Raw genomic sequence first — 24,715 nt, forward strand, 5'->3', positions numbered from 1 at the left:
TGTGACATGGTGCATTATCATGCTGGAAGTAGCCATTAGAAGATGGGTAAATTGTGGCCATGAAGGGATGCACATGGTCAGCAACAATACTTAAATAGGCTGTGGCATTCAAGCGATGATTGATTGGTATTAACAGGCACAAAGTGTGCCAAGAAAACATTCCCCACACCATTACACCACCTCCACTATGAGAAGGTGTACAGGTGTTTCTAATAAAGTGTTCAGTGAGTGTAGGTTCTCTGCTAGCGAAAAAGTTTGACAATATAATTGAACAAAGCCACTTAGACAACAACGTTGGAATTTCATAATTCCATAGTGGGTGTATGCCTGTCTTTCACTCCTACCAATTTACCTTGTCCAGGGCCATGCACAGGCAGCTGCTGTTTCCCAAAAAAGGGGACGGAATGTGTACACTACCTCATTCAGGTGGTTTTGCCACAACAGTTCTGTAAATGTTTTGGCGCATTCAGATTAATAAAATAATCTGTTATGCCACATCCTTTGGGACCAAGGTGTTGTACAGCTGTTTTAGAAGGTCCAGTGTGAACAGGGTAAGTATGTCTATGTTGTGTATTGACTGAGAGTACTTGACTGGACATTTAATTGTCCTCCACAATGAAATCAAGGAGGGGACTATGGATCGGTCTGTCCGTCATTTGAACAGAACTAAGGTACGAAATGACACTGATTGGCCCAATTTTGACTAAACGTATTATTATTATGAGTTTCGAGGTGGTGCGGCTAAAGTGATTATTGTCATTAATAATGTAAAAACATCATTATAGGGTGCAAAGAGGAGAGTGTATCTCAGACCGCACCTTTTGGCCAATTGACTGTTTTCAAATAATACTGTCAAATCCTTGGAAATGAATCAAATAAGAACTACAAGCTCAAGTAACTTTTCAGCCTACCTCAAATCCGTGGACTGCCTTCAAATAAACGCAAAGCTGTAAGAAGCAAGACTGATTATGAATAATATGAATAAGTCATAGGTCTGAATAATTGTCACCAATTCACACAAGGAGGGGCACTACATCATTTGTGAGGGGCAAAATGTTTACTGTACACTTGTTTTAGGTTGTAATTATGTTACTGACCATTCCTGCCTGTGATCCCAGGGCGGCGTGTGACCTCAGGGATGGTCGACAGATCAGAGAGGGTAGCGCTGGAGGCCGTCAGGAAGTCACTCCTGGAGTGTCTCTTCATCTCCTGGAAGGCCAGGCTGGCCGCCCGACAGCTGCAGTGCTGCAGGAAGAAGTCCTGTAGAGGGAACAGAAGACATCTGGCCAGTCAGGAGGAAAACCACTAACCGATGACTAACCACTAACCAACTAACCTACAAAACTGACAGCAAACCCTTAAAACTAAGTGGACAACCACCCGACCAGACCTTTTTGCTAAAAATGATGCTCCTGAACACATACAGTATATTGACTATATTTAAGTATTAGTACTAGTATTAGTATATTGAAGATATTCGATATGTAGCACCATATTGTAGCTCTTTCTTCCTTTTATCAAACAGGCATCTTAGTTTGAGGATACGACAAAACAGTAAACACTTATGATATAATGAGCAAAACATGAAAAATAATAATTCTAGTCATAAAAAAGGAAATGTTGTCCTTTAGTCTACAAATTGTGATGCTGACACCTATGAACGACTCTGGGGTCATCTATAATGATGAGGACACACATGTTCTAGTCAAAGCACCCTCCAAATGTATTGTTATGAGCGCTGTGACAATCAACCACTGTAACTTAAAGCCCCAGTCTCCCCAATGATCTTTAAGAATATGTATTATATTTCACTGTCCAAATCTAGATTGGTTGTTTTTCTCGCTCATGGGTCTAGGAGGGTTCTCCTATACTACTTGGCTCAGCAAGCAACCATCTGTTAAAGATTCAGGAGAGTTAAAATGTGAGAGGTTAAATATCAAAGCATTTAACCTCTCACTAAAAGCTTAAATAGTTTTAAAAAAATATATATAATAATAATAATATCCTCCAGAACAGTCAGATCCGATTTGACGAAAAAAGCTTATGGAAAAAAACGAATAATTTCCCTCAATTATATTATGAAAGATGAAAAAATTATGTCACATAAACAACTTTTAAAAGAATATGGGATTGTATGTTCAGTCAAAAATTACAGTCAACTGATTACAGCCTTGCCACAGAAAAACTAGGAAAATTAGAAAAGGAGAAGGTAAGGATTAAGTTTGTCTGCCTCATATCAAAAATCAAAAATGGCTGAAAAGGATTAGTATAAATAGATCTCTCTACTATACCAGTTTCATTTAAGGTAAAAAAAAAATACTGAACTGCACCATACAGTATACAAGATGACTGGGATCAGTTATTTGATGTTCCTATCCCATGGCATCAGGTTTATGAGTCAATATATAAAACAACAGTTGACTCATCACATCGCTTTTTTCAATTTAAATTGCTGAGACACCACAGCACAATTTAAATATATATGGCACAAGGAAACCAAGAGGGGGTGGTATCTCGAGAGAAGTGGGATGGGCTGAGAGCAGTTGAGGGGTGGAATTAAAAATAAACCTCAAGAACTATATAAATTAAAATATAAAATATAGGGCTAATAAAAAACATATAAAATATCAGCTTGTGAAGGTTACACACACACACACACACACACACACACACACACACACACACACACACACACACACACACACACACACACACACACACACACACACACACACACACACACACACACACACACACACACACACACCTGCACTGCTTAAAAAAATTAAACAGCAACCCAAGTGCCTCATTTACAGGGAGTGAAGTCATTTCCTAATCTTGTTAAAATGCTCCTCTACTATGAGGTTACCTCTAACTTAGACACAAGGTGCAAACCCAATGCTAAAATAACATCATCAATGTACAACTCTCTCCAAAATGTAGTGTTTAGTCTTTGATGGCTGCCTCTCTTGTTACACAACCACTGGGCGTTTATATATTTGCTGAAAAACAGGGGAAGTATATCATGAAGAATGGCCGCTGATGTCACGCTCCACTGCTTTGTTTTTGTTTTTACTGAACTTTGGCCTCGATCTGAAATCCCCACTGGAACCCTCAACAGCACTCTACCCTTAGTGAAGGCATTTGAACTGCTGGGGGAGACCATTTCAGTTCCTGGCCAGTTTTCAGTGTGGTCTCTGACTCTTAGGACCACACCATCTGTGTGTGCTTAGCCCCTTACAAGGGGGCAGCCCACCTTCAGGGACACAGAGGGGCCGCACATCTTAGGCCTTTGACCTTTGACCCTCTCAGAAGAGGATTAGACAGTTAGAGGTATTATGCTACGTACTCAGGGGAGAGGGGAAGGTCCAGAGCATCCAGCCCTGGAATGTTCCCTCCATCACTTCCTATTCCTTTACACTTCAGGGATGCATCAGATGTGTCCTCTGTGTGAGGAGAGTCTTCAGAGCAAGCAGATTTTTGACATTAGAAACTCAGATTTAGAGTCTCTTAGGGTGGAATCCTAACTCGAGATCCATGCGTGTAACTCCGACCTTCACATAAATCTTACATTGATGTCAATGGGAAACTCAAACTGGCATGAAACATGATTTGAGTTACAGTTGCAGATCTCAAGTTAGGATTTCACCTTTAATAAATGAACACCATCAAAGTGTTGATTTCCATTGCTTCACTAACGATCTTTTTCCCACACAAATTGCCTTACTATCCTCCATTTTATACACCGAAATATCCTATGACAACATTGTCATTCTCATTTGCATTCTAAGTGGAATGGAATTGTTGTGAAGACTTCTGCTGCATGGCTCTGGTTCTTCTCAGTCAATTTGGGAGATGCCAACAACCCCATAGTGGTCCTGTTGGCACACAATGCACATAAAGACAGGGGAGAGGGCTCTATGTAGGTGGTAACTGCCCATTGTCCTGCCTCAGAGGGGTAATAATGAGCCCAGCTGTGCCCGTGGTGCTGATGTGAAAGGTGGGGTAGATTTGGCACAGGCACATGGAGCCATGGGTGTCAGCATGGCCCTTCACAGGGCTTAGACGTACACGTCACAGCTGAGTTGCTCCTCCTTTTGATGTGTCATCTCCGTGTTTCAGCTTGCCGCCTTTCTATAGAAATGTTCACAGCAGGGGGAATGACCAAAGGCTTGGGAGGCCAGTTAGTGTGGTCCTGGCTATTTACGTAGAGATTTCAAATCCTTTGCGCATCTCTTGAGTCAGGATTCCGCCCATTGAAAATAGCATCCCCCGGTTCCATCCTTGTATATGTCAGTACATTTTATCATAAATTGAAATAATGTCTGAATTATGTGACCTCAAAATCAGGAAGAGGGCTTTTGTGGAAAAGGTTGAGTTTTTTGGGGATCTCGCTCCCTCTCTTGCTGTATTTCTCTCCTCCTGTCTTTTGCTTCTCTCTCTCTCTCTCTCTCTCTCACTCTCTCATTCTCTCACTCTCTCACTCACTCACTCACTCACTCACTCCCTCTGTGTGAAGGCTTTGAAGTGGGGGCTCCTGCTGGGCTCACCCACTGCTTCAGTGGAAAGCTTTTCCGGCCCCCGGGCACAAACTGACAAGGTTAGTTTAGAACAAGCTTTCTAAAACCCCCTGATCATAGGCAGCTGCGGTATTGTGCCAAGGTCTCAAAGGAGAGAGCGAGACATCTACACAATGTGAAAGTGCTTTTCTTTAGAAACCCAGGCAAATGTCACTAGACATTTGAAAGTTGAACACAATGTAAAAAGGTGTCACCCATGTTGTAAGAAGATATCTTAGAATTCAAGGTTAGGTTTTCTTCTTGTGTTAAGCTGATATAATGACAGAAAATACTGGGTAAATTGTTCAAATAAAAATTAATTATTGTTTTGGCTGGGGTGGTTTTGGGAGACAATGAGATGGAGAGGCTGCTGCTGTACAATGTTGTCAATACTACAAAATGTAGTGTTACTGAAGTGTGCTGAAATCCTCCCTTTGGGATCATGTTATCACTGCAATAATAAAGTGTTTTTTTGTCTCTTTGGTGATGGTAAGATAACATTCAGAGTTGATCATCCTTTTTGGGAACAGAGAGGGAGAGTGAGGAGAGCTGGGGCTGTGGATTTTATTGCCATTTTTATGAGAGCTTACTGGAATACTACCTAATGCTTACTGCAGAAAAACAACCGTGCCTATTTTTATGTTGACATTGCACTTGTCTTTGTACATTTTTATAGGCATTTGTTTTGTTTGCTTTGTTTAAATCTAATTTTGATTAGCTATGACAGTGACACAATGATTTGAAAAAAATTTTCATGGAATTCTACAAAATCAGCTGGGGTGACATTTTCCTGAACTCATGACCCCGGGTAGCAAAGTTTAACAAACTATTAAAGTATATGCACAAAGACTACTTCCAACAATAAAAAAAGAAAAAAGAAAAAAAAAGAATACTTTAACAACTGTGCAGCTTCAAAATTCAGTAACAATGACCCTAAAATCTCCTTAGTTTTTTTCTGCAACCACATGTCCCCAAAACTCTTCAATATCTGCTCCAACTTAAGATTCAAATATGTCTACAGAAAGAGTGGGGTGTTTGCTATCATATGATAGCTTGAGTTTGAAAATATCTCTTTTGGTTGTTGAGCTACAGTAAGTGAAGCAGATACAGGTACATCCAGTAACAGAATGATGGAAACAGAATGACTAAATGGGTCCCTTACAGAAATGCATATATGGAAACAATGCAAATAGGGAAACAGAAGTAGAAATATTATTAAGGTAATAATGTATTATTTTATCAACTTATATATAACAAAACACAAGGAACATAAATCTGCCTTCGAAACTCTTAATTTAATGTGATTTAAATCAATGACATCTGTGGTTTTCAGTGTATCTTTCTTGATTATAACAAAATAAAATAGGCTACACAGTCGTCCTATGTCATGTGTAGACACACACACACACAGACACCCAGTCTGCTCCTACAGTAGTTTGCCTCAGAATGAAAAATGAAAACATTCTTTATTGTCTGCATTGTCTGCAACCGTTGTAAGAATCTGTCTTAGGGACACCATACCATGTGTCAGTGCATTCTTTCATGATGAAGATAAATCTCTTGATGTCCTTTATGTAGAAGTGTGCAACATGTACACTCACCGGCCACTTTATTAGGTACACCTTGCTAGTACCGGGTTGGACCCCCTTTTGCCTTCAGAACTGCCTTAATTCTTTGTGGCATAGATTCAACAAGGTGCTGGGAACATTCCTCAGAGATTTTGGTCCATATTGACATGGTAGCATGCAGCAGTTGCTGCACTCATGGTTTTTCAGGTCATCTACTGTACAATAGTCACCATGATGCAGCTTTGGTGTGTCCTGCCCTCCCCCTCATATAGATCTTTATGAAACTGTTTACAATATGATATGATATCTTTGGTCCTGTTCCTCCCCCAGATCTGTCCAAAGCGGGAGGAAAAGCCCCAGTGATGCTTGTTATGAACATGTGCACCATGTGCTGCACCATAAGACTGCACTGCAGAGGGCTGTGATAGTCCCTCCCAGCTGCTCTATATAATAAATACACTTTCATCTGGCATGACTAACAACTCCTAACTTAAGTGAACTGCCGCTTTGGAAACAGCTTGTTACGTCTTGTCTTGTTTGTTAGTTTGTTTGTCTTTGTTTCATGTTATTCATTTATTGTTCCCTGTTTATTTTTGTGTCTCTCACCTTATCTCTTGTTCCAGACACTTCACTACCTGCCCTTGTGTGTTTCCCGCCTGTGTGATCATCTACCCCGCCCTGATTGGATTCACCTGTTCATCATCATCATTCCCTGTGTATTTAATCTGTGTGTTTCCCCTGTCTCGTTGCCAGTTCGTCTTTGTGCCTTAGTGTCAAAACATCCTAGCGATTTTCATAGTGATTTCTTGTCTTCCTGTTTTTTTTATCTTTGTTAGTTTTTCCGAGTTTGTCTTTTGCCTTTTCCCTGTTGGATTATCTGCCTCCAATTTGACTAACTACCTGTGTACCATACCCTGCTTTGCCTACCCCTTATTGGATATCTGCCTCCCTACATATTGTCTACTTGTGTACCAAACTCTTTTTTCTGGAATTAAAGGATTATTCTTTTGGATTAAACTTTTGTCCCAAGTCGTGCGATTGAGTCCTCTGCCTTGGTCTACAGCTTTTACACAGCTGGGTTTACACAGAGACAGCACGGGTGACTAATCTCTCGCTTGAAGGCACCACAACACCTGGATCACAGACACAATCAGCAGCATACTGTATCAAAAATCAATAATCCTTTGTTTTATCGACAAGGACCCACAACGTTGATCTTAATGTTTAATGTTAATATTTCCAGGAGCTTCACCTCTCTGAATAAGTGTATCTCCATGATTCTCATCGACTGTCATTGAGGTCAATCAAAGAGCATGACTCTGAGAGCATGTTTAGCACTGTTGAGACAGTAAGCTACGCACCTCTTTGGTCTTGGTCATGCGGCCGTCCTTCTGCAGGCCACAGATCTGCTTCTGCAGTCTGAGGTTGTGGTCCTGGAGCTGGCCGATCTTCTCAATGAGCTGGCAGATGTGCTCCAGGTAGCCCAGGCCGGAGCCCAGGGGGTTGGAGCTCCTCTGGTGGACCTGGAAGGAGGGGAGAGGGGTTTTGGAGGTCAGGAAGCAGACATTTTCATTGTGTTCAACTTCAGAAAACAAAACTTTTTTCCAGTTGGAAATTTAGAATGTCAAATATATTTACAGCAATTCCAATTGAACATGCATTTCATTTCCTGATGATAAGATTTTAGGGAAAAAGACCTCAAAACAAACAATTTGTCTCTATTTAATATTTTCTGAACCCAACAGTAAAATAAAAGTTTTCATCATGAGTATAAAGCAGAGATACAAATACAATAATACAAAAGAAACACTGGAAGAAGGACACAAGTGTAGCTAAAGCCCATCACTATGCTCGGACTCTGAGGAGAGACCACCATCTTTAGCTAGCATGGATGGAAAAGGCAGCATTGGAATGAAGAGACTTGCAAGTTTCGGGGGGAAGTCAACGAGTCACTTGGGAAGATGTCCAACTCCATGGCTGACATTACACAACAAATCTCAGGGCTTGACAAATGCATGGATGAGGCAGAAAGCAGAATCAATGAAACAGAGCACAACTGCTGCCACAATGGCAGGCTACTTGACTACATGCTACAGAGAGAGAAACAACTAGGAGAGCGGTGTGAACAACTGGAATCCTTTTCAAGAAGGAGCAATGTGAGAATTTACGGCGTGCCAGAGGACTCAGAGAGTGGGGACACTGTGCAATGGGCTGATGGATTTCTGAAAGTACTTTTACAACTACTACTCGATGTCAAGCTACAACTCGAGAGAGCACACTGATCACTGACACCGAAACCAACAGACCCGGCACGGCCCATCGTTATGAAATTCCTTCTCTTTCAAATGAAGCAGCACATGCTGTTTACAGCTTGGAACGAGTCCACTTAGAAGACAAAGTGAAAACCTTCCAGTCAGCTTGGGAGGCAGCAGGGCTGAAACCCCTGGGAATCAAGACCACTTGAGAGAAGCACCACATCAGATGGCACATCACGGGCGGAATGGAAAGACAGAGAGACACGCTTTACTCCGAGATGCAACCCAGCTTCTTGTCAAACCGAAATATAACCAGCGGCATTAGCCTACATGCTGTAGCTGAGAATGAGTGTTAATGTTTGATTTAAATCAGGCTAGGTTACTAGCCTACAGGGTTCAGAATTAAAGACTATCTGTGTTTGGACGATGCTGCTGCGGTCAGTCTGATATAATAAGCTAACGTTAGCCTATATTTCTCGAACTTTGGGTGGACTTTCTTTGTCTGATTTGTACAGCAGCGCGTCTGCTGACTTTTGTTATTATTGGGTTGTTTTTTTTATTATTACTATCATACTACCATAGAAACACATTTGTCAGATGTAGAACATGCCAAGCTTAATACGTCATGGGCAAATCAAGTGTTTTTCTCATCCCATCAGGTAAAAAAATGTGATGCATGATTTTGATACACAGAGCTCTTCAATTCTCTGTTACATCACAGTACAAAGACAAGGAAGGGAGGTATATTCTGATCAATGGTTCCATGGCAGGGACAGAGTTAGTTAATGTTTGTGCTCCAAATGACAATAACCCTCAATTCATTAACAAGCTTTTCAATGTAATTTTAGATACGGCTACAGGAATGTTTCTAATGGGGGGAGATTTCAATTGTGTGATGTCCCATGTCCTTGACAAGCTCCCTATGACCAATGCTAGCCTTTCCAGAATGAACAAAACATACAAAAACAACAAACACTGCACTGAAGCAGGAATAGTAGATATTTGGCGCCACATACATCCTAGGCAGAAGGACATTACCTTTTACTCCAACACACATGATACTTATTCTTGTATTGATTTTTTTTTTTCACCTGTAAATCTGAAGCCTATAGAAGTAAATGTGAAATTCTACCTATCACACTGTCTGACCATGCTCCGGTGGTCCTTCAGTGGGAAATAGGTGGGAATCAAGCATCTAAAAGATGGTGACTAAATACTGGTTTACTTAATGAAAAGGAATTTGTAGCATTTATTGAATCAGAGATTAAGCTGTACCTTGAAACCAATGCCTCCCCTGAAATATCACCTGTGACCCTCTGGAAGTGTGTCAAGGCTTATTTAAGAGGTTGTATAATTGCTTTTGCTTCAGCTACAAAGAAAAAGAGTGAAAGTAATAGAATCACTCTTGAGCATAGAATAGTTGACCTAGAACAACAGAACAAACAGCAGCAATCTCAGGATGTGTCTGAGGGAACGTAAAGCAGACAGGAGCAATCTTAATAAACTGCTCTCAGAGAAGATCAAACGAAATCTGACATTCCTAAAGCAGAAATATTATGAACATGGAAATAGGACTGGCCGGATGCTGTCCTACCACCTGAGAAAACAGCAGGCTGCATCTACCATACAGAAAATAAAACTAGCTTATGGAAATGGATTTCTAACTACACTAAAACACATCTGTGAAGCATTTGCTGATTTTACAAAACCCTCTATGCAAAGAGTGACACATCCAACAACGCAAATCAGATTAAGAACTTTCTTGAACGTATCAGGCTACCCACCATCTCAGAGGAGAAAATGACAGGAGTGGCTGTAGCTATCACAGAGATAGAAATTAGAAAATGAGAATTATTAAATTAGAAAATATTAGAAAAATAATAAGAGCCCAGGGCCTGACGGATTCACTAATGAATTCTATAAGAACTGAACTGGTTTCCCCTCTGTAATCAGATGCATATAACCACTCCTTTAAGGCCCAGACACTGCCTTCCACATGCGGCGATGCATTGATAACAGTTATTCACAAAGAAGGTAAAGGCACCACAGAGTGTGTCACTCCTGAACTGTGATTATCGAATCCTAGCTACCATATTGTCCCACAGACTGAATAGAGTTGTCAACACCATCATACACCCAGACCAGACAGGGTTCATGATAGGCCGTTATTCAGGAAATAATATCAGGAGACTTCTCGAGATAATGGCACACTCCCAGAGGGTAGGGCTTGAGGCAATGGTCTTGTCTCTTGATGCTGAGAAGGCCTTTGACCGAGTATCCTGGGAATTTCTGTTTTAGGCATTGGCTAAGTTTGGCTTTGGGCCCAATTGTTTAAACTGGATAAGCTTATTGGTTGTACAGTGCATGTGTGTGTTGTCTCGGGGGGTTAGGGTTAGGGTTTTGTGTTATTTAAATGTTCCATATTTCCTTTCTGTAGTTGCTTATCTCAGTGTATACATTCTCAGCCGTTTGATTTATAGTAAGGGAGTGTGTCTGCCTCATTCCCATGGCAGTAATAAAGATGTCTTGACACCAACATGGAAATATGATCTTAATAGTCTTGTTGTCATTGAGAGAGGTGCTGTTGTTGCTGGTTTTGAATGTAGATTATATAACTGTTAGATAGTTGGAGTTGGATTGGTAAAAAGCAACAGTGCTCACAGAGTGAGACAATAGTGTAGTGTCTTTGACGGGTGGAGCAGAGATCACTGCTGTTCGTGTTCAAACCTACATCCGCTCTCATGAGAACACCACAAAGAGATGGTTATTCAGCATTATTTGTTTGTTTGCTAGTGTGCCACGGTTCACCCGAAAGATGCAGATGTTCACGTTTTCCAAAATATGAAAATAACATTTTTGAGCAAATATTTAAACAATCATCAACATTCAAACAACAAAAGCCGGAAGTGAGCTCAGGTCAGCCTCCAACTGAACCCCCACCCCCCACCATTTAGAAAGTGGAAACACAGGCCAAACAATGGGACTCAAAGTCATAACAGCCAGGAGAACTGACATCACTAATTTCCTTTGATGGTGAGAGGGACCATCACACATAGTCTTGACTGTGAACATATTTCCCACCATGGAGTGGTCTTTAAGCATTTTTTTAACATCAACAACAGGTCCATTTCTATCAATACTACACACAATCCATTGTCATAGAAGTTAATGCTGGCTTTCAAATGTCACCATCTCCCCCAATAAGTTGACGGTGTGTCTACAAATGGTCTAACTACCTGGTGAGTTCCTGGATGCACTTCTGTTATGTGATGCCATGCCAATAGCTAATTTTACTTTTTTGACATTTAGCAGATGCTTTTATCCAAAGTGACTTACACATTTGTCTAAAGTAAGTGAACCATCTATACATCAGCCATCATAAGCAAAATTCTATGCTAGGACCAGGTGCCATTGGCAGTCACAATGCTAGTAGAGGAACTGTACAGAAGGGTAGTGGGGGGTGAAGAGGCCTTTAGGAGGGACAGTCAAGATGTAGCCTGAAGAGATGGGTCTTCAGTCTACAGCGGAAGATAGGTAGTGACTCAAGGAGAGTGAAGTGACTCGTGCAGTACTACTGTGCCTCGGAATTCCCTGCTTTATTGCCCAGAGGAATTCCAAGAGCGTTCACCCCCCACTAACACCAGAAGCAAAGTTATGCAGCACTCCAACATTACAACAGGTGGTTGGCCTCAGTGATGGTATAAAGTCATCAGGTGGCTATTTTATTGGAGGCTTTTTAAAGGATTTTTAAGGGATTTGGGACACCCAACAATCGATGGGTACTACTTTGGAACCTGTCTTTGCTGTCATTCATATGGAGTGCCTTACCTGATTTTCCTCATGAGCCACAATGCTACTGCTAGTAGATGGGGATATATTAACTAATAATACAGCGTCTGCAGTCCATCAAAGCTCATTCAACTTTTAATACCATCACTTTGAAGTCAAATGAACGTTCAATCCATTACCTTGTGGTGGAACTTATTTTTGTCTGTCGAAGTACCCATTACTATGTCCCTCCACACAGCAGCTGCGGAGCAATAAGTTGTAGCTCTACTCTCAGGCTGAGACCATATCACAGGTAACAGTGTATCGCTCCGCAGTTTTGTGCACTGCTGGTAAGTAGAATACACAGATATGGTTAAAAAATCCCGAACCAACCCTTTAAGATAAGGGGGATTCCTCTGAGGTGATCGGCTCCTCCTAACACACAGTAAATGACAGGAGGAGGATATGAGGCAGGCAGTCATTAGCCCTCTTCCTGGCAGAGGCGGTGATGGACGCAGGGTGGGACTGATCTTATCAGCCCTCTTGGTCCCCTGTGGCCGCTGTGAGAGGACGAGAGAGGGGAAGATGCCCCACCACCTCCCTTCCTTTGGGTTTCCTCTGGCCCTACGTGAGTGAGGGGCTAACAATGTTTCTGACATGGGAATCGCTGACGTGCATCGAAATGCCAGACTGTGCCTTAATTACTGAACGATTTCCCACTGGACGTTTCTCTCCCACTTGTGAAAGTGTGAAAAAGAGGTTCACATGATCGGTGGAATGAATTAATTAATTGTTGGCTGTTTTTTGCCTGTTTCCGCTAAAATATAAACAAGACACCAATACGGCCATCAAACACAGTACAGTGTGTGTTGTGACAAATTAGCCTCCCAACCTGACCCACACTGGGCATTCACTGATGGGGTGCAACTGTCTCGCATTGAATTTGAGGGTGCGGCAAACAGCAAGTTAACAAAGTATGGTGTTCATTTTAGGACATCCTCAATTGTCAGCCAATAGAATCAGTTGTCAGATCAGAAGGATGTAGTCCTGAGATCAAACTGCTATTCTCCCTCAGCTGTAAAACCAAACGGCCATACTCCCAACAAAAAGGATCTACTCCTTACAGCTGTAGGCAAAAAGGCTCGACAGTTTACGGTCATAGACGTAAAAGCTATACTCCGTAAGTCCATAGACTTACGTGAAACGGCTCTACTTGTTATGGTCACAGACGAAAAGGCTATACTCCTTAAAGCTATGAATGAAACGGCTCTTCTCCTTACGCCGTAAATGAAAGGGCCATACTATCTAAGGCCATAGACAAAAAGGCTTTACTCCCTTGTCTTTTCTTCAATATAAAATAAAGTGTTAAATGTTGCTAGAAAAACGACGACTACTTGCAATGACGAGTCTGCATTTCTATGAACACAACCAATGAAAATCGTGATCTCTTGATTGGTGTACTTTGATCAGTGGGAAGCAGACAATTTGTGTAAACAGAGAAAGCATTGGCAAAAGGCAGAGCTAAGCCGAAACAATCTGAAAAATTAATATATAATATATTTTATAGTACACTTATTACATAGATTGATTCATTTGGTTTATAAATGGTTAATTTATTTTAATGAGTTAATAAATCATGTATAACCAGTTTATTATTCAATTAGAAACCATTTACAAACAGTTATAACTCATTAGATTGTTTGATAGTCACTTGGTGCTTGCCAAAAAGGGTGCTTGCAATCAGGAGCCAGTTATTAATGCTTTATAAATGCACATATAAATGCTTTGAAAACTAACCCTGAAACATCATGCAACATTATTTGCAATTGTGCACAGTTGGGAAATTGTTTTTGCTAGTTTTTACACCAGATTTAGATAATTATGGGTGTAATTACTCTTAATTAATGTACTCTATCTATGCCTCTATCCTATAATTATGGCTACCCTCATCAGGTATGGCAGAAACTGAGACCCTCCCCTTATTGATTAATTCCTGGTATGGTAACACCTTGGACAACAGCAATAGCAGTCCAGTTTCCTCTTCATTGAAAGGTTCAGGATTAACAGTGTTCTTGATGTCATGCAGGTATAGGTTACTTCTTCGTTATGGAGTGTGGCTCCGGAATTATTTTATACAAAAAACATGTGGTTACTACTTTTTGAAGTCATACATTGACAGCTAATTTGCCCATGGTTGGCTCCTGGTTGTCTCCTGGTAGGACAAAGGCTGCACTCTTAAGTTGTTGCAACTTTAAAAGTATGTTATTGATATGTAATAGCTACCTTCTGACAAGGTTGCTAATACCAAAACACACTACTTGACACTACTGTGCAACAACATGGCTGTATTTGCTGGGCAGCCATATTACTTTTGCTGGGCAGTCACATTACAGAAAGTGCAAAAAAGTACAAAACTGTATCAAAATCATAGTTTTTAGCATATTTGTTTTCATGATCATATCTAATCAAAGAAAATGTATCCAAACGTGAAAATATAACTATCAGCTTTGTGGAAAACTGAGGCACTTCTCTGGGCCATGCTTCTGGATATTTCCACAGTGTCTACAGCTTCGAAAATACTTTCCTAAACATGACAGTATTGGAAAGATATGAGGCGCCAGATGTGGGGTGCGCACAGAGATAGGGAGAAAGGTATGTGCAGAATTGTGCACATTTACTGGTTCTCTATCTGGCTCCACTTGTTTTCAGCACACTCAATCTGAGGAGATCATATTTTTGTCTCACTGTTCTGCTGTATATCTCACAAAGCACCCTGAGACCCTGACTACACTGTAAGTCTGCGTTAGCTCTTTTTCTCTGTTTACTTCAACAGGGAGGGAAAGGGGTCTTGAGGATTTCAAGAAAGTTAGCCACCTGTGATACTTAACACAGAACTGGTCTAAATGAATACCTGAAAACAAACCATCCAATACCTTTTTTATGTGTCAACCATCAATTCACCCCACATTGTGAAACACTGTTAAACCAAAAAATGTAAAGGGGAAGGGGAAGGGCAACAGCAGTGCCATACAATACAAACAGGTGTGCTTTTACACCATACAATTACATAGCAATTAATGAGTAGAATGTATCTCATCCCAATCCGGAAGTATGATCAATACAAGGAAGGGGGAGATGGCTGCTGTTCTTATCCTGGCTTTATTCTTTAATGACACTATATTTCACACCATTGGACACATCCTTAAATTGAAGGCAAAGATGTGCTTTGAATGCCTTGTGGTTCCCTTATGGATACAGGCCTGTTGCATGCATGAGATCAGAAAGACAGCTAATCGCATTCATATGATCAATGTTTTCTCCTCATGTTGAAAATACATCTGCTATGAGCTTTGATGTTGTATCTTCACAACAGGGCAGTACTGATTACAGAATTTATAGTTTTCATGCTTTGCACTGTTGGGGAATGCTTGTTGTTTGTTGCCATGGTAACACACATTTGATTGAGATTGAGAGAGAGAGAGAGAGAGAGAGAGAAAGAGGAAGGGTGAGATAGAAAGAAAGAGAGAGAGAGAGAGGATGGAGAAAAAGGGGAGAGAGAGAGAGAGAGAGAGAGAGAGAGAGAGAGAGAAAGGGAAAGAGAGAGCGCCTTTGATGTTCCCATATCTTTTCCTCGGACCACAGAGCCCATATTATTAAGCGGGCAAAGAAACTACATTATTAGCTGTGGTGACAACTGACGATGATGATGAGGGATCGCACTGCCCAACCGCCTGTCAGCAATGCACCCCTAAAGTAGGCCACAGAGAAGGCCCCCCAAAATAACTGCCACCTTAAAGGGCCCCAGCCAGTTATCAAAGGGGCTTTATCTGGATAAATATGTGAGTAATTTGAGCAATTTGACACCTGTTTGATGCATCCAGGTAGGCCATCCAGCTCTGAGCCCAGGGAGAGGCAGGACCGAGATGAGAGAAGGGGCTGGCAGTCCACTACACAATCACGGCAGCCATCTGCACAGTCACTCAGCACAGATGAACAGGTGCTGTGTGACATGCAGGCGCATGAAAAATGCCCTTGCACTGTAACGCATGCTCTCCCCACCTTTCCTCTCAGCCTGCACGCAACCAACACTGTGTTTAGATTCCCCTGTACTCTGTATGCCATAGTAAGGCCTTGTCTTTGCTGGGTCTTTGAACCAAACATTGTTGTGAAAGGGGTTTTGGGGGAGAGATGGGGAAGTATGTGTTAAGAGATTTGGGGCTTTGAAGTGTGTCCTAGTTTTGGTGGTTTAGCCATACCTCAAATTCTATGATTGTTAAGTTCATCAAATCAAAAGCTCTTGATATGTCTATTGACCAGATATGACATAATATCCTTTTAACACAAATTGTCTCAGGGCTTAAGGGTATGAGATCTTCGATGTACTCTTGTGACATCTGAGATATGATCAAAGAGACCCATCGGTGTGTCTTGGGAAATTGGTTATTATTGGTGTCATGGGAATCACTTTCACCTTGGCTTGTTTGACCAGCCCTACACTTACTCAAGCCACTCTCTCTTACACTCTCTTGTGTAATTATGCAGAGTATCATATCACTGGCTCATTAAATCAGTGGGTACTTAAAGGAATACAAATATTATGTAAAATAAGTCATACAGGAACTCAACCCAGTCCTTGGAACAAGATCAAACAGCATCATTGTTTTAAGTGTCATGATTTCTCATAATGAAATGCTGATCCCCCCCAACTCAAACTGAAAACAACAGTAGACATTTATATGAGAGTACACATTTTCAAATGGTTTCTAACTCATGAAAGGCAGAGCTGAGACCTGATAGTGATGTATTCAGCACATTAAACATGTGATTATGGCTTGGCAGCCTGCACAGCTGTCAGGTGCAGCGCTGGTAGAGTACAATCTGTTTTCTCTTTGGAACATGAAAAAGAAGATGTCTCTTTTTTTCCCAAACATGAATGAAAATACAGCTCTGGCAAGCAATCATTATGAATATGCCTCTACAGGTCGTTACAAAGGGGTCAAGTAGCTTTTTGTTGATCTGCTGCCTTCTTAAGGAAAAGATGAGGTCAATGCCATGATGAAAAAGAAGCTTAGTGGGCTTGCAAAGTTTTATTTTGGTAGTGGAAAAAGTTTAAAAATGGTTTGGACGATAGATAGATAGTAGAAACAATTTGAAGAAAGAGAAGAAGAAGAAGAAGAAGAAGTAAGCCCATTAATAAGACATACAGTAGGTAATCATACTTTGAATGAAACAATACTCCTGGCCATAAATAGTTTCCTAGAGCGTTGTTGTCGGAAGTTAAGTAATTAGCTGGTGATGTAGAGGCTGGGAAGGGTGGGTAATTAAAGATAATGACAGGGAGCATAAATATGTTTGTTGTCCACCACCCAAAAGGGCTTTCCTCAAGTCCCTGGTGATTTTAACCTCCTCTAATTGTCCCTATGCACCAACTTTATAAGAAGACAGCAGTATAAGTTGAGCTGTCAAAGTTCAAGAAAATATTCTTGTAGAAAATGTTAACAAATGTTAACATTCACTTCCTTCCTTCCTTCTCTACAACTTTACAGTTGTAGAGAATAGGATGCTCACTAGAGCCTACTGTTTTTCTTATTTTCAAGAGATACTTGTTTTTCAAGTCAATGAACAACCATATTGCACCTCCTGCTATTGGTATGGTCAATAGCAAATAGATTTAGTGTTTCAGATTAAGGTTTTAGTATACAAATGGCATAGCTACAACTTGCAATAATTCAAGTCACTTCCCTTAAAATAACCTTTTTGGTACTTACATAAAACAGAATTTTAAAAACAAAGGCAACATCTGCGTGCTTGATGATGATGGTGTCGGGAGTCAAGAGTTTGAGAGTAAATAACATGAATGGAGAAAATGCCATTACCTTACTCAGTCTGCAGCATTCCTCCATATATTCCTCCAGGCTGTCGCTCGTCATGCTCTTCCTCAGTGCCTGCTGCTCAAAGTCTACCCCTGCCATATCGTCACAGGCCCTTGTAGAGGACTGGCTCCTTGGCCTTGTGTTATCTGAATTGACCCCTTCAATTACAACAGTATTCTCCTCCAGCTGCCCTGAGGTCCCGTCACTTTGCCTAGAGGTGTCTCCCAAGGCACTGTGCTGGGCCCTCTCCATATCCATGCCCTCATCGGTTATATAAAGCTCTACTCTCTCAACTTTAGAGCTTAGTTGAACCTCAGACTGCACGAGAACACACTCCTGAGTATCCACAGGCGTACATGGTGTATCCATTCTGTTTTCTATCTCTGTGGGCTCAGAACACTGTTGGAGTGTGAGGAGTGGGTCAGGGGTAGGGATTGGAGTGTTTAGATTACAGGAGTCACAGGAGGACTCTCTACTGTGGACCACAAAGCTCTGCTCTGAGCCTGTGGGTGTGGAGGGAGAGTTGGCTCCGCTGGGCAATTCCACCCCTGAGTCCTCAGACTCAAACTTGAATAGCCTGGGAAGCTGAGAGTCTGAGAAAATGGACGACAGGTAGTCTGAGTTCGACTCCATCAGGGGCTGTCCGGGCATGTTATCTAGGTCAGAATTCCCCTCCGTGGCTTTGACAGGTTCTGAGATGTCCTGCTTAGACACTGACATGGATAAGGCGGATAAAGAGTCATTGTTAAGGAGCTTCTCGTGGAAGTTGTTGAAGAGCTTCATCTTGGTCAGAACAACCTCACTCTCTAGCACCATGTCCTCCCTCCCTGGGGATTGCAGAAAAAACACAATTAGTCAAAACAACCCTTTTCCATGTGCATTATCTAAGTTGCCTGTTTATTTATGTTTCCACTAGTGATTCAGATTTCACTCAATTAGCCCACATTAAAGACAACACAGTGTAAGTCAAATTTCAAGTGTTTGAAGTCTGCAGTCTGCAGCCATATGTCAGAAATCTCTAGCTGCATTAAGAGAAGTAGCCAAATAAAATGTAAACTCACTCCTGTTGAAAAATAAAATGTTCCTTTACCACAGACATAGAATACCTGGCTTACTCATGAATGACCTCTAATTAGTGGGCTTGCATCAGCCATCATTCCAATTACTTATTTTACTTTCACTTATTATTTTCCCTAGAGCTTTTAAGCTTGTATTACATTTTTTTAAACTCTTTATATTTTTTTAAATATCCAGCTTTTTGTAACTAAAAAACTTAAAAACAGTATGTTGAGTTAGGTAAAATTGCATAGGGTACAATCTACTCGACAACACTTCTAGTTGAAACTCACTTGATATGTATACTAGAAGTGTTGTTGAGTAGATTTGTAGTATCATGTAGTATCATGTTTAGCATTATTTGTGTACAGTCCATTATGTGTTCCCTATGCAATCTAGATGAGGCATTTTGAACTGTTGGGCCACAGTAAAAGGCCAATAATTCTTTGTATGTCATGGTTGAAACTTGATATGTATACTAGTAGTGGTAGTAAAAATCATGTTTAGCCTTGGAATATTATTTGTGTGTACAGTCCATTATATGTGCCCTATGTAAAATGACATATAATGATCACGTGCCAGTGATCATGCCAGTTATTGTCTTTCAGAGAACACAGCTCACTGTTTGTAAACAGAGAAAGCAATGCTTTTAATTTACATATAACAATAACAACAGGAAGAAACTATGTTCTTGAATATCAGGCAAGAATGATTTATGCAATGGGCAGACATAATAAAATGCACTGCAATCTACTTTGCTACAGTAGTTATAGCGTGCAAGACACAACTTTGACTAGCTTTGTAATCATTATTTGATAAGCCGATAGCTAGCTATAACGGTCGGCTTGTGCAAAGCGTTTCATCTGTGGTTTGAGAAATGAAAATAAGAACTGACACCTGAGGATGACGCTGTCTTGATCCACGGATGATAACTGATGCCTTACTTGAGGTGGAATGATGCCATTTCGAGGAAGGTATGAGAATGAGAACTGACGACTTCCTATTATGGATTCTGTACACTATGTCCTCCGAGAGATGGCAGTGCCAAACGGCCAGCAGAAGTGGAAGAACTGAGTGATCGGGCCGGGGTTTGAGGACTGACCTTCATTTGCAGATAGAGGGTGTTCCCTTTACTGCCCTGTAGGCGAGCACCAGGGTCTTGAATCTGATGCAAGCTGCTACTGGGAGCCAGTGAATGGAAGAATTTGGGGAAATTGAACACCAGACAGGCCGCAGCATTCTGGATGAGCTGCAGAGGTCTGATGGCGGAGGCGGGGAGCCTGGCCAGAAGTGTGTTGCAGTAGTCTAGGTGGGAGATGCCAAGTGCCTGGACCAGGAGTTGCGCTGCTTCTCTCGATTTGGATATTTTTCGGCTAGGTTAGTTAGGTATAACTTTTAAAAGGTTTTAAAGATTACTTATAGTAGATAAAGACTCTGCTCTCTCACCCCACTGAACTACCCGCAGGCATTTGCCTTTCTTCGAACCCCACTGCTTTTACACTGTTAGGAACACCAAACCAATATCATTATGTTTACAAAGTCTTTATTAAGAAAGCTGAAGGAATAATTTTTATATAGTTCATATTGTACAACTCAAGAAGGGTTTAATGGTCACCAAATGCTTATTTATCGCACCAAACTTCCCCCACTGCCAGTAATTAGAATACTTTTAGCCAGCTGAGCAAGACTTTGCAAACCCACAAGTGTCTTCTGGAAGTAATTTTGTTTGTTACAATATCTTTTTCTGAGGACAGTGTATTTCAAGAGAAACATTTAGTTGAATTGAAAACATACTGGAGCTGCACAGGTATTTGAAAAATGCTCTTGATGGCTGATGGTGTTTTTGTTCCAAAGGACTCAGTTGCATGTCCAATTCCTTTGACCAAGAATGACACAGATGTACTGTCAAAATATACATCTAGAGGTACAAAAGGTTGGTCCTCTGAAACCAGAGGACTGGTTTTATACAATCCAGCATTCTTCAACTTTGGGGCACACAAATACTTCAGGACACACACTATTTGTCAGTGTCCCATACCAGACTGTCCAGCTTTGATCTCAAGGTCTAGTTAATACTATTATGAGGTGCACTCATATGTGACATCTCCTCTTTCTCGCTGCAGGCAATCTGATACTTCTTGGTGTCAATCAAACTTTACTCCTTACTTTGAATTTTAAAAAAAATAAATAAAAAAAAAACTTAACACACCACTATTTCCCTGGGAAACTGGGACGTATTGAATACAAATGTGGGTTTTATACTTATGCACCGAATTTAACACAAGCTCCTTTTTGGTCAAACATAATAACAGCCTGTTAGATCAAACTTCAACAATAGAGGGGGTTTGGCGACTACCCGCTGGTTGAATTGGAAATCTGGCCAAGGCAAGTTTGAGATTAAAAAGGGCTTTGATGTCGTATGTCCAATGCTTTCACTCACTCCTGAGTGGGACTTTTAGGAGAGTGAAGTTTTAGTAAGGGAACTTTTGGGAGATGTTTGAACTCAGAGAAATGTAAAACTAAAATATTTTGGTTATAGGTAGCTGGTATCAGAACCAGTCCTAGAAACACAACCTTCTCTCCTTTTTCTAACAGAATGCCCACTTAAGGGGTTGTGGTGGGCCATTGAAGTATAAACACTCTCAGGGGAATTCCATCACTGATTGTGGGGAAATGAGGCAGTCGGATATTATGATTGGAGGGGAGGAGGCATGGATAGGATGATGAATGATCAGGGCTAATTCACAGAAGCTTCAGTAGCATGATAGACCCTGAAATCTGTTTGGCAGGAAGCGAGTCGAGATGAGTAAGCCAAACTGATTGGCCGTAGGTGTAGCCGCCATGATTTGTTTTCAAATCAATTGTTAAAATATGTGACGGCTGTGACTTGTCAGATATGAAGCAAGCAGTTTGCAAAAAATCATAACAAGATTCTGTTCTCTCCCTATCGATAACTTCAGGGTCTTTGGATCATAATTCACAACGAACTGTGAGGTCTAGGTATTTCCACCATGTTTGTTCACAGCTTTTTTTCAGAAAACTAAACCCATTGTTTTTTTTATTTCACTGTGAATAACATCCACAAAAATGGAGGCGCACCCATGTTTTCCTTTAAATCTGTTGTGATAATACTGTTTTTGGATTGGATTGCGGCTCTGTCAAAACAATGATAGCATTTCAATCTTGTTTGGTCATATCAGCTTTGGTTCTGGCTCAGGTCTCTTCCCATTCCAAACAATGGGCTGTTTTCCCAGCTGGTTTACATGTACCAATTCTGACTGGGAGAGCAAACCAAGGTACAGTTATGGTGTAGTTACATGAAGTAATCCACGCTATAACACCTTCTCAATAATAGGTTTAACATCCAGAAACATCACGGTCCAAAATCAGTTGTTCTAACTTTTGCATCAGAAGCATCAAGCTACTGCTTAATACTTTCTTAGTGGACAATGAACCTGAAAGCTGACAAACAAATCCTTAGTACAAGAGGATAATATGCTGTAGTTGGTTGCATACACTGTACATGTGTTTTCTTTTTCAAACCCCTAGTCCTGGTGGTGTTGCAGGAAACAGTTTCTTTTTATTAGACATCATGAATTAAATATACCAAATTGCAGGCGGTGAACTGCGTCATTTATATGTCTCCCTTAATTATAATGAAATGTGCATTTTCTTCATGACACTCCCATAGTGCTGATGTACAGTAACATTTGGAAATAATCTTACTGGCTTATACGCACAGTTTCTCCAAACAATTTCTTGCTGTAGAGGCTAGGGAACATATTTCTTCTTTTCTTCAAACGCCGGGAAAGTTTAGTGCATTAACCCATTTCCACTGTGATCATGGCAACACTGTTCTGTAATGCTGTTTAGGACCTATTGTGTCCCCAATTACCTCACAACATCAAATGAAAGACTTGCCCCCAGTGTGAGTTTGTTTGTGAGATACTGAAAGTCATTTTAAATGGATCTCTTGAGCATAGCCTTTGTCTCAAACAAAGTTAATACAAGATATACGTTGCTTTCCTGGATGGAAGTATCAGCAAAACAAACAACATAACACACTAGAACACAATAAAAGCATACTGAAAGACTATTGGAATTAAACTTCCCAGAAAAACATGCAGAATGGACTCTCGGAACCTCCGCTGTTATACATGTAGATGAGAATGGTGGTTTGGGCTGGTCCGTCTTGGGGTATACACATTTACAGCAGCTGCCTAATCTGTGATAAGGCTATCGACCCTTGAGGGAGATATGAGAGCTCACAGCCTTCCAGCAGTACTGCTCTGATAATCATTTAATTGGCTTTATCAAGTCAGTCTATGGTCAGTCATGGGTTATCAACTGCAGTGTAATAGAAACTGGTGTATTTCACACAGTGGCAAGAGATAAGACAAATTAGGGTTGATGAGCAACTCTGATGACCTACTGTACTGTAAAGTAACTACAGCATGTCACCTGTATTACTCAGTATGTTAGTGCAGGAACACTCTTAGTTGAAAGTGACAAAATATTTAAACTGTCAAATTGATCTAATTTAGCTAGATTTAACATGCAAGCAAACTGTAAACTGCACTGCCCACAATATTTATAACCTAAGCCAAGGCATCACTCACTCAAGATGTCATTCACCCTAAAATCAAGAGTGCATTGACACCTCTGAGCATAACACACAGTCCTAAACATTGATGTAGTACTCTTTGGCAAGCAGAGGTGTGATACAAATTGAGTACAAAGAATGCTGTTGTGCATGACTAGAAAGCAATCTGCACCCAAATCCCCCAGGATTTTCAATTAACGACCCTGAGACCAAACGCCCCTTCACCCAGCTACGGCAGCTTGGAATCTCAATAATGTAATATGTGCCCAGGAGTGTGAATATACTCGAGATATGTTTAAAAAATACAAACAGAAATAGGTCAATGGCTGTGTAAGCTGGATATGAGAGTGCAACATTTCTTTTTCCAAAAGATCTTTGAAATCTAAATCTATCTTTGAATTGTTTACTCTACTCAACATAGCAAGAATATGTGAATGATTTAGTTATACAGGTGGTGAAATTGAACATCTATATTGGCTATTTATAGTTCTTAACCTAACAACAAGGCAAAGTCAATTTATAAGATAAAAGTATTGGGTAGTTATGTTGCACGTTGCCTAATGCCTAATGCCTATGCTGTATGCTTGGAGGAAGCCGATCATGAGTGACTCTTTATTCAAGTCATATTTTCTCAATTAACAGCATTAGGGAAAAGCGATCTGTTTTTCAATGACTGAATATACCAGGAATTTATTTTGAAAACCAAGAATGTGGAAATTGATCAAATATGGAGATTAATCAGAACATTCTGTAACAGAAGTAAAAGTAAAGTTAATGGACAAATTGGAATTTTGCCTTGTGAGAATAAATATTTATCTGCACTGTCTAGGCCATAATATCAATACACCTTTTTCTCAATGCAATAGCTGCCTGTTGAATTAGCAGCAGACCATGGGAATGAGACCAGGTTGACTTTAATTACACGCTGAAGTCACCTTGTTTATTCAACCATGTAATCCAACTGCTGCCATTGTGATACAATCTGTCCCCCAGTCCCTCCAATCACCTGCATTCAAGCAGGTGTCATCATCCC

At 40.7% G+C, this 24,715-nt stretch overlaps 1 protein-coding gene across 1 annotated transcript in view; it reads right to left on the minus strand.

The window, feature by feature from the left end:
- The window catches only part of LOC310823196 (uncharacterized protein), a 39,971-nt gene that overhangs the window by 9,552 nt on the left and 5,704 nt on the right, over positions 1 to 24,715 (minus strand). The window contains exons 2-4 of the mRNA XM_083695959.1: positions 18,027 to 18,850; positions 7,489 to 7,650; positions 1,098 to 1,260 (exon numbers count right to left, since the gene is read on the minus strand). Of these exons, the coding sequence (XP_083552085.1) occupies positions 1,098 to 1,260; positions 7,489 to 7,650; positions 18,027 to 18,850 (1,149 nt within the window). The remainder of the gene's footprint in view (positions 1 to 1,097; positions 1,261 to 7,488; positions 7,651 to 18,026; positions 18,851 to 24,715) is intronic.

Source organism: Argentina silus, assembly GCF_951799395.1.
Source record: "Argentina silus genome assembly, chromosome: X".
NCBI classification, from domain to species: Eukaryota; Metazoa; Chordata; class Actinopteri; order Argentiniformes; family Argentinidae; genus Argentina; species Argentina silus.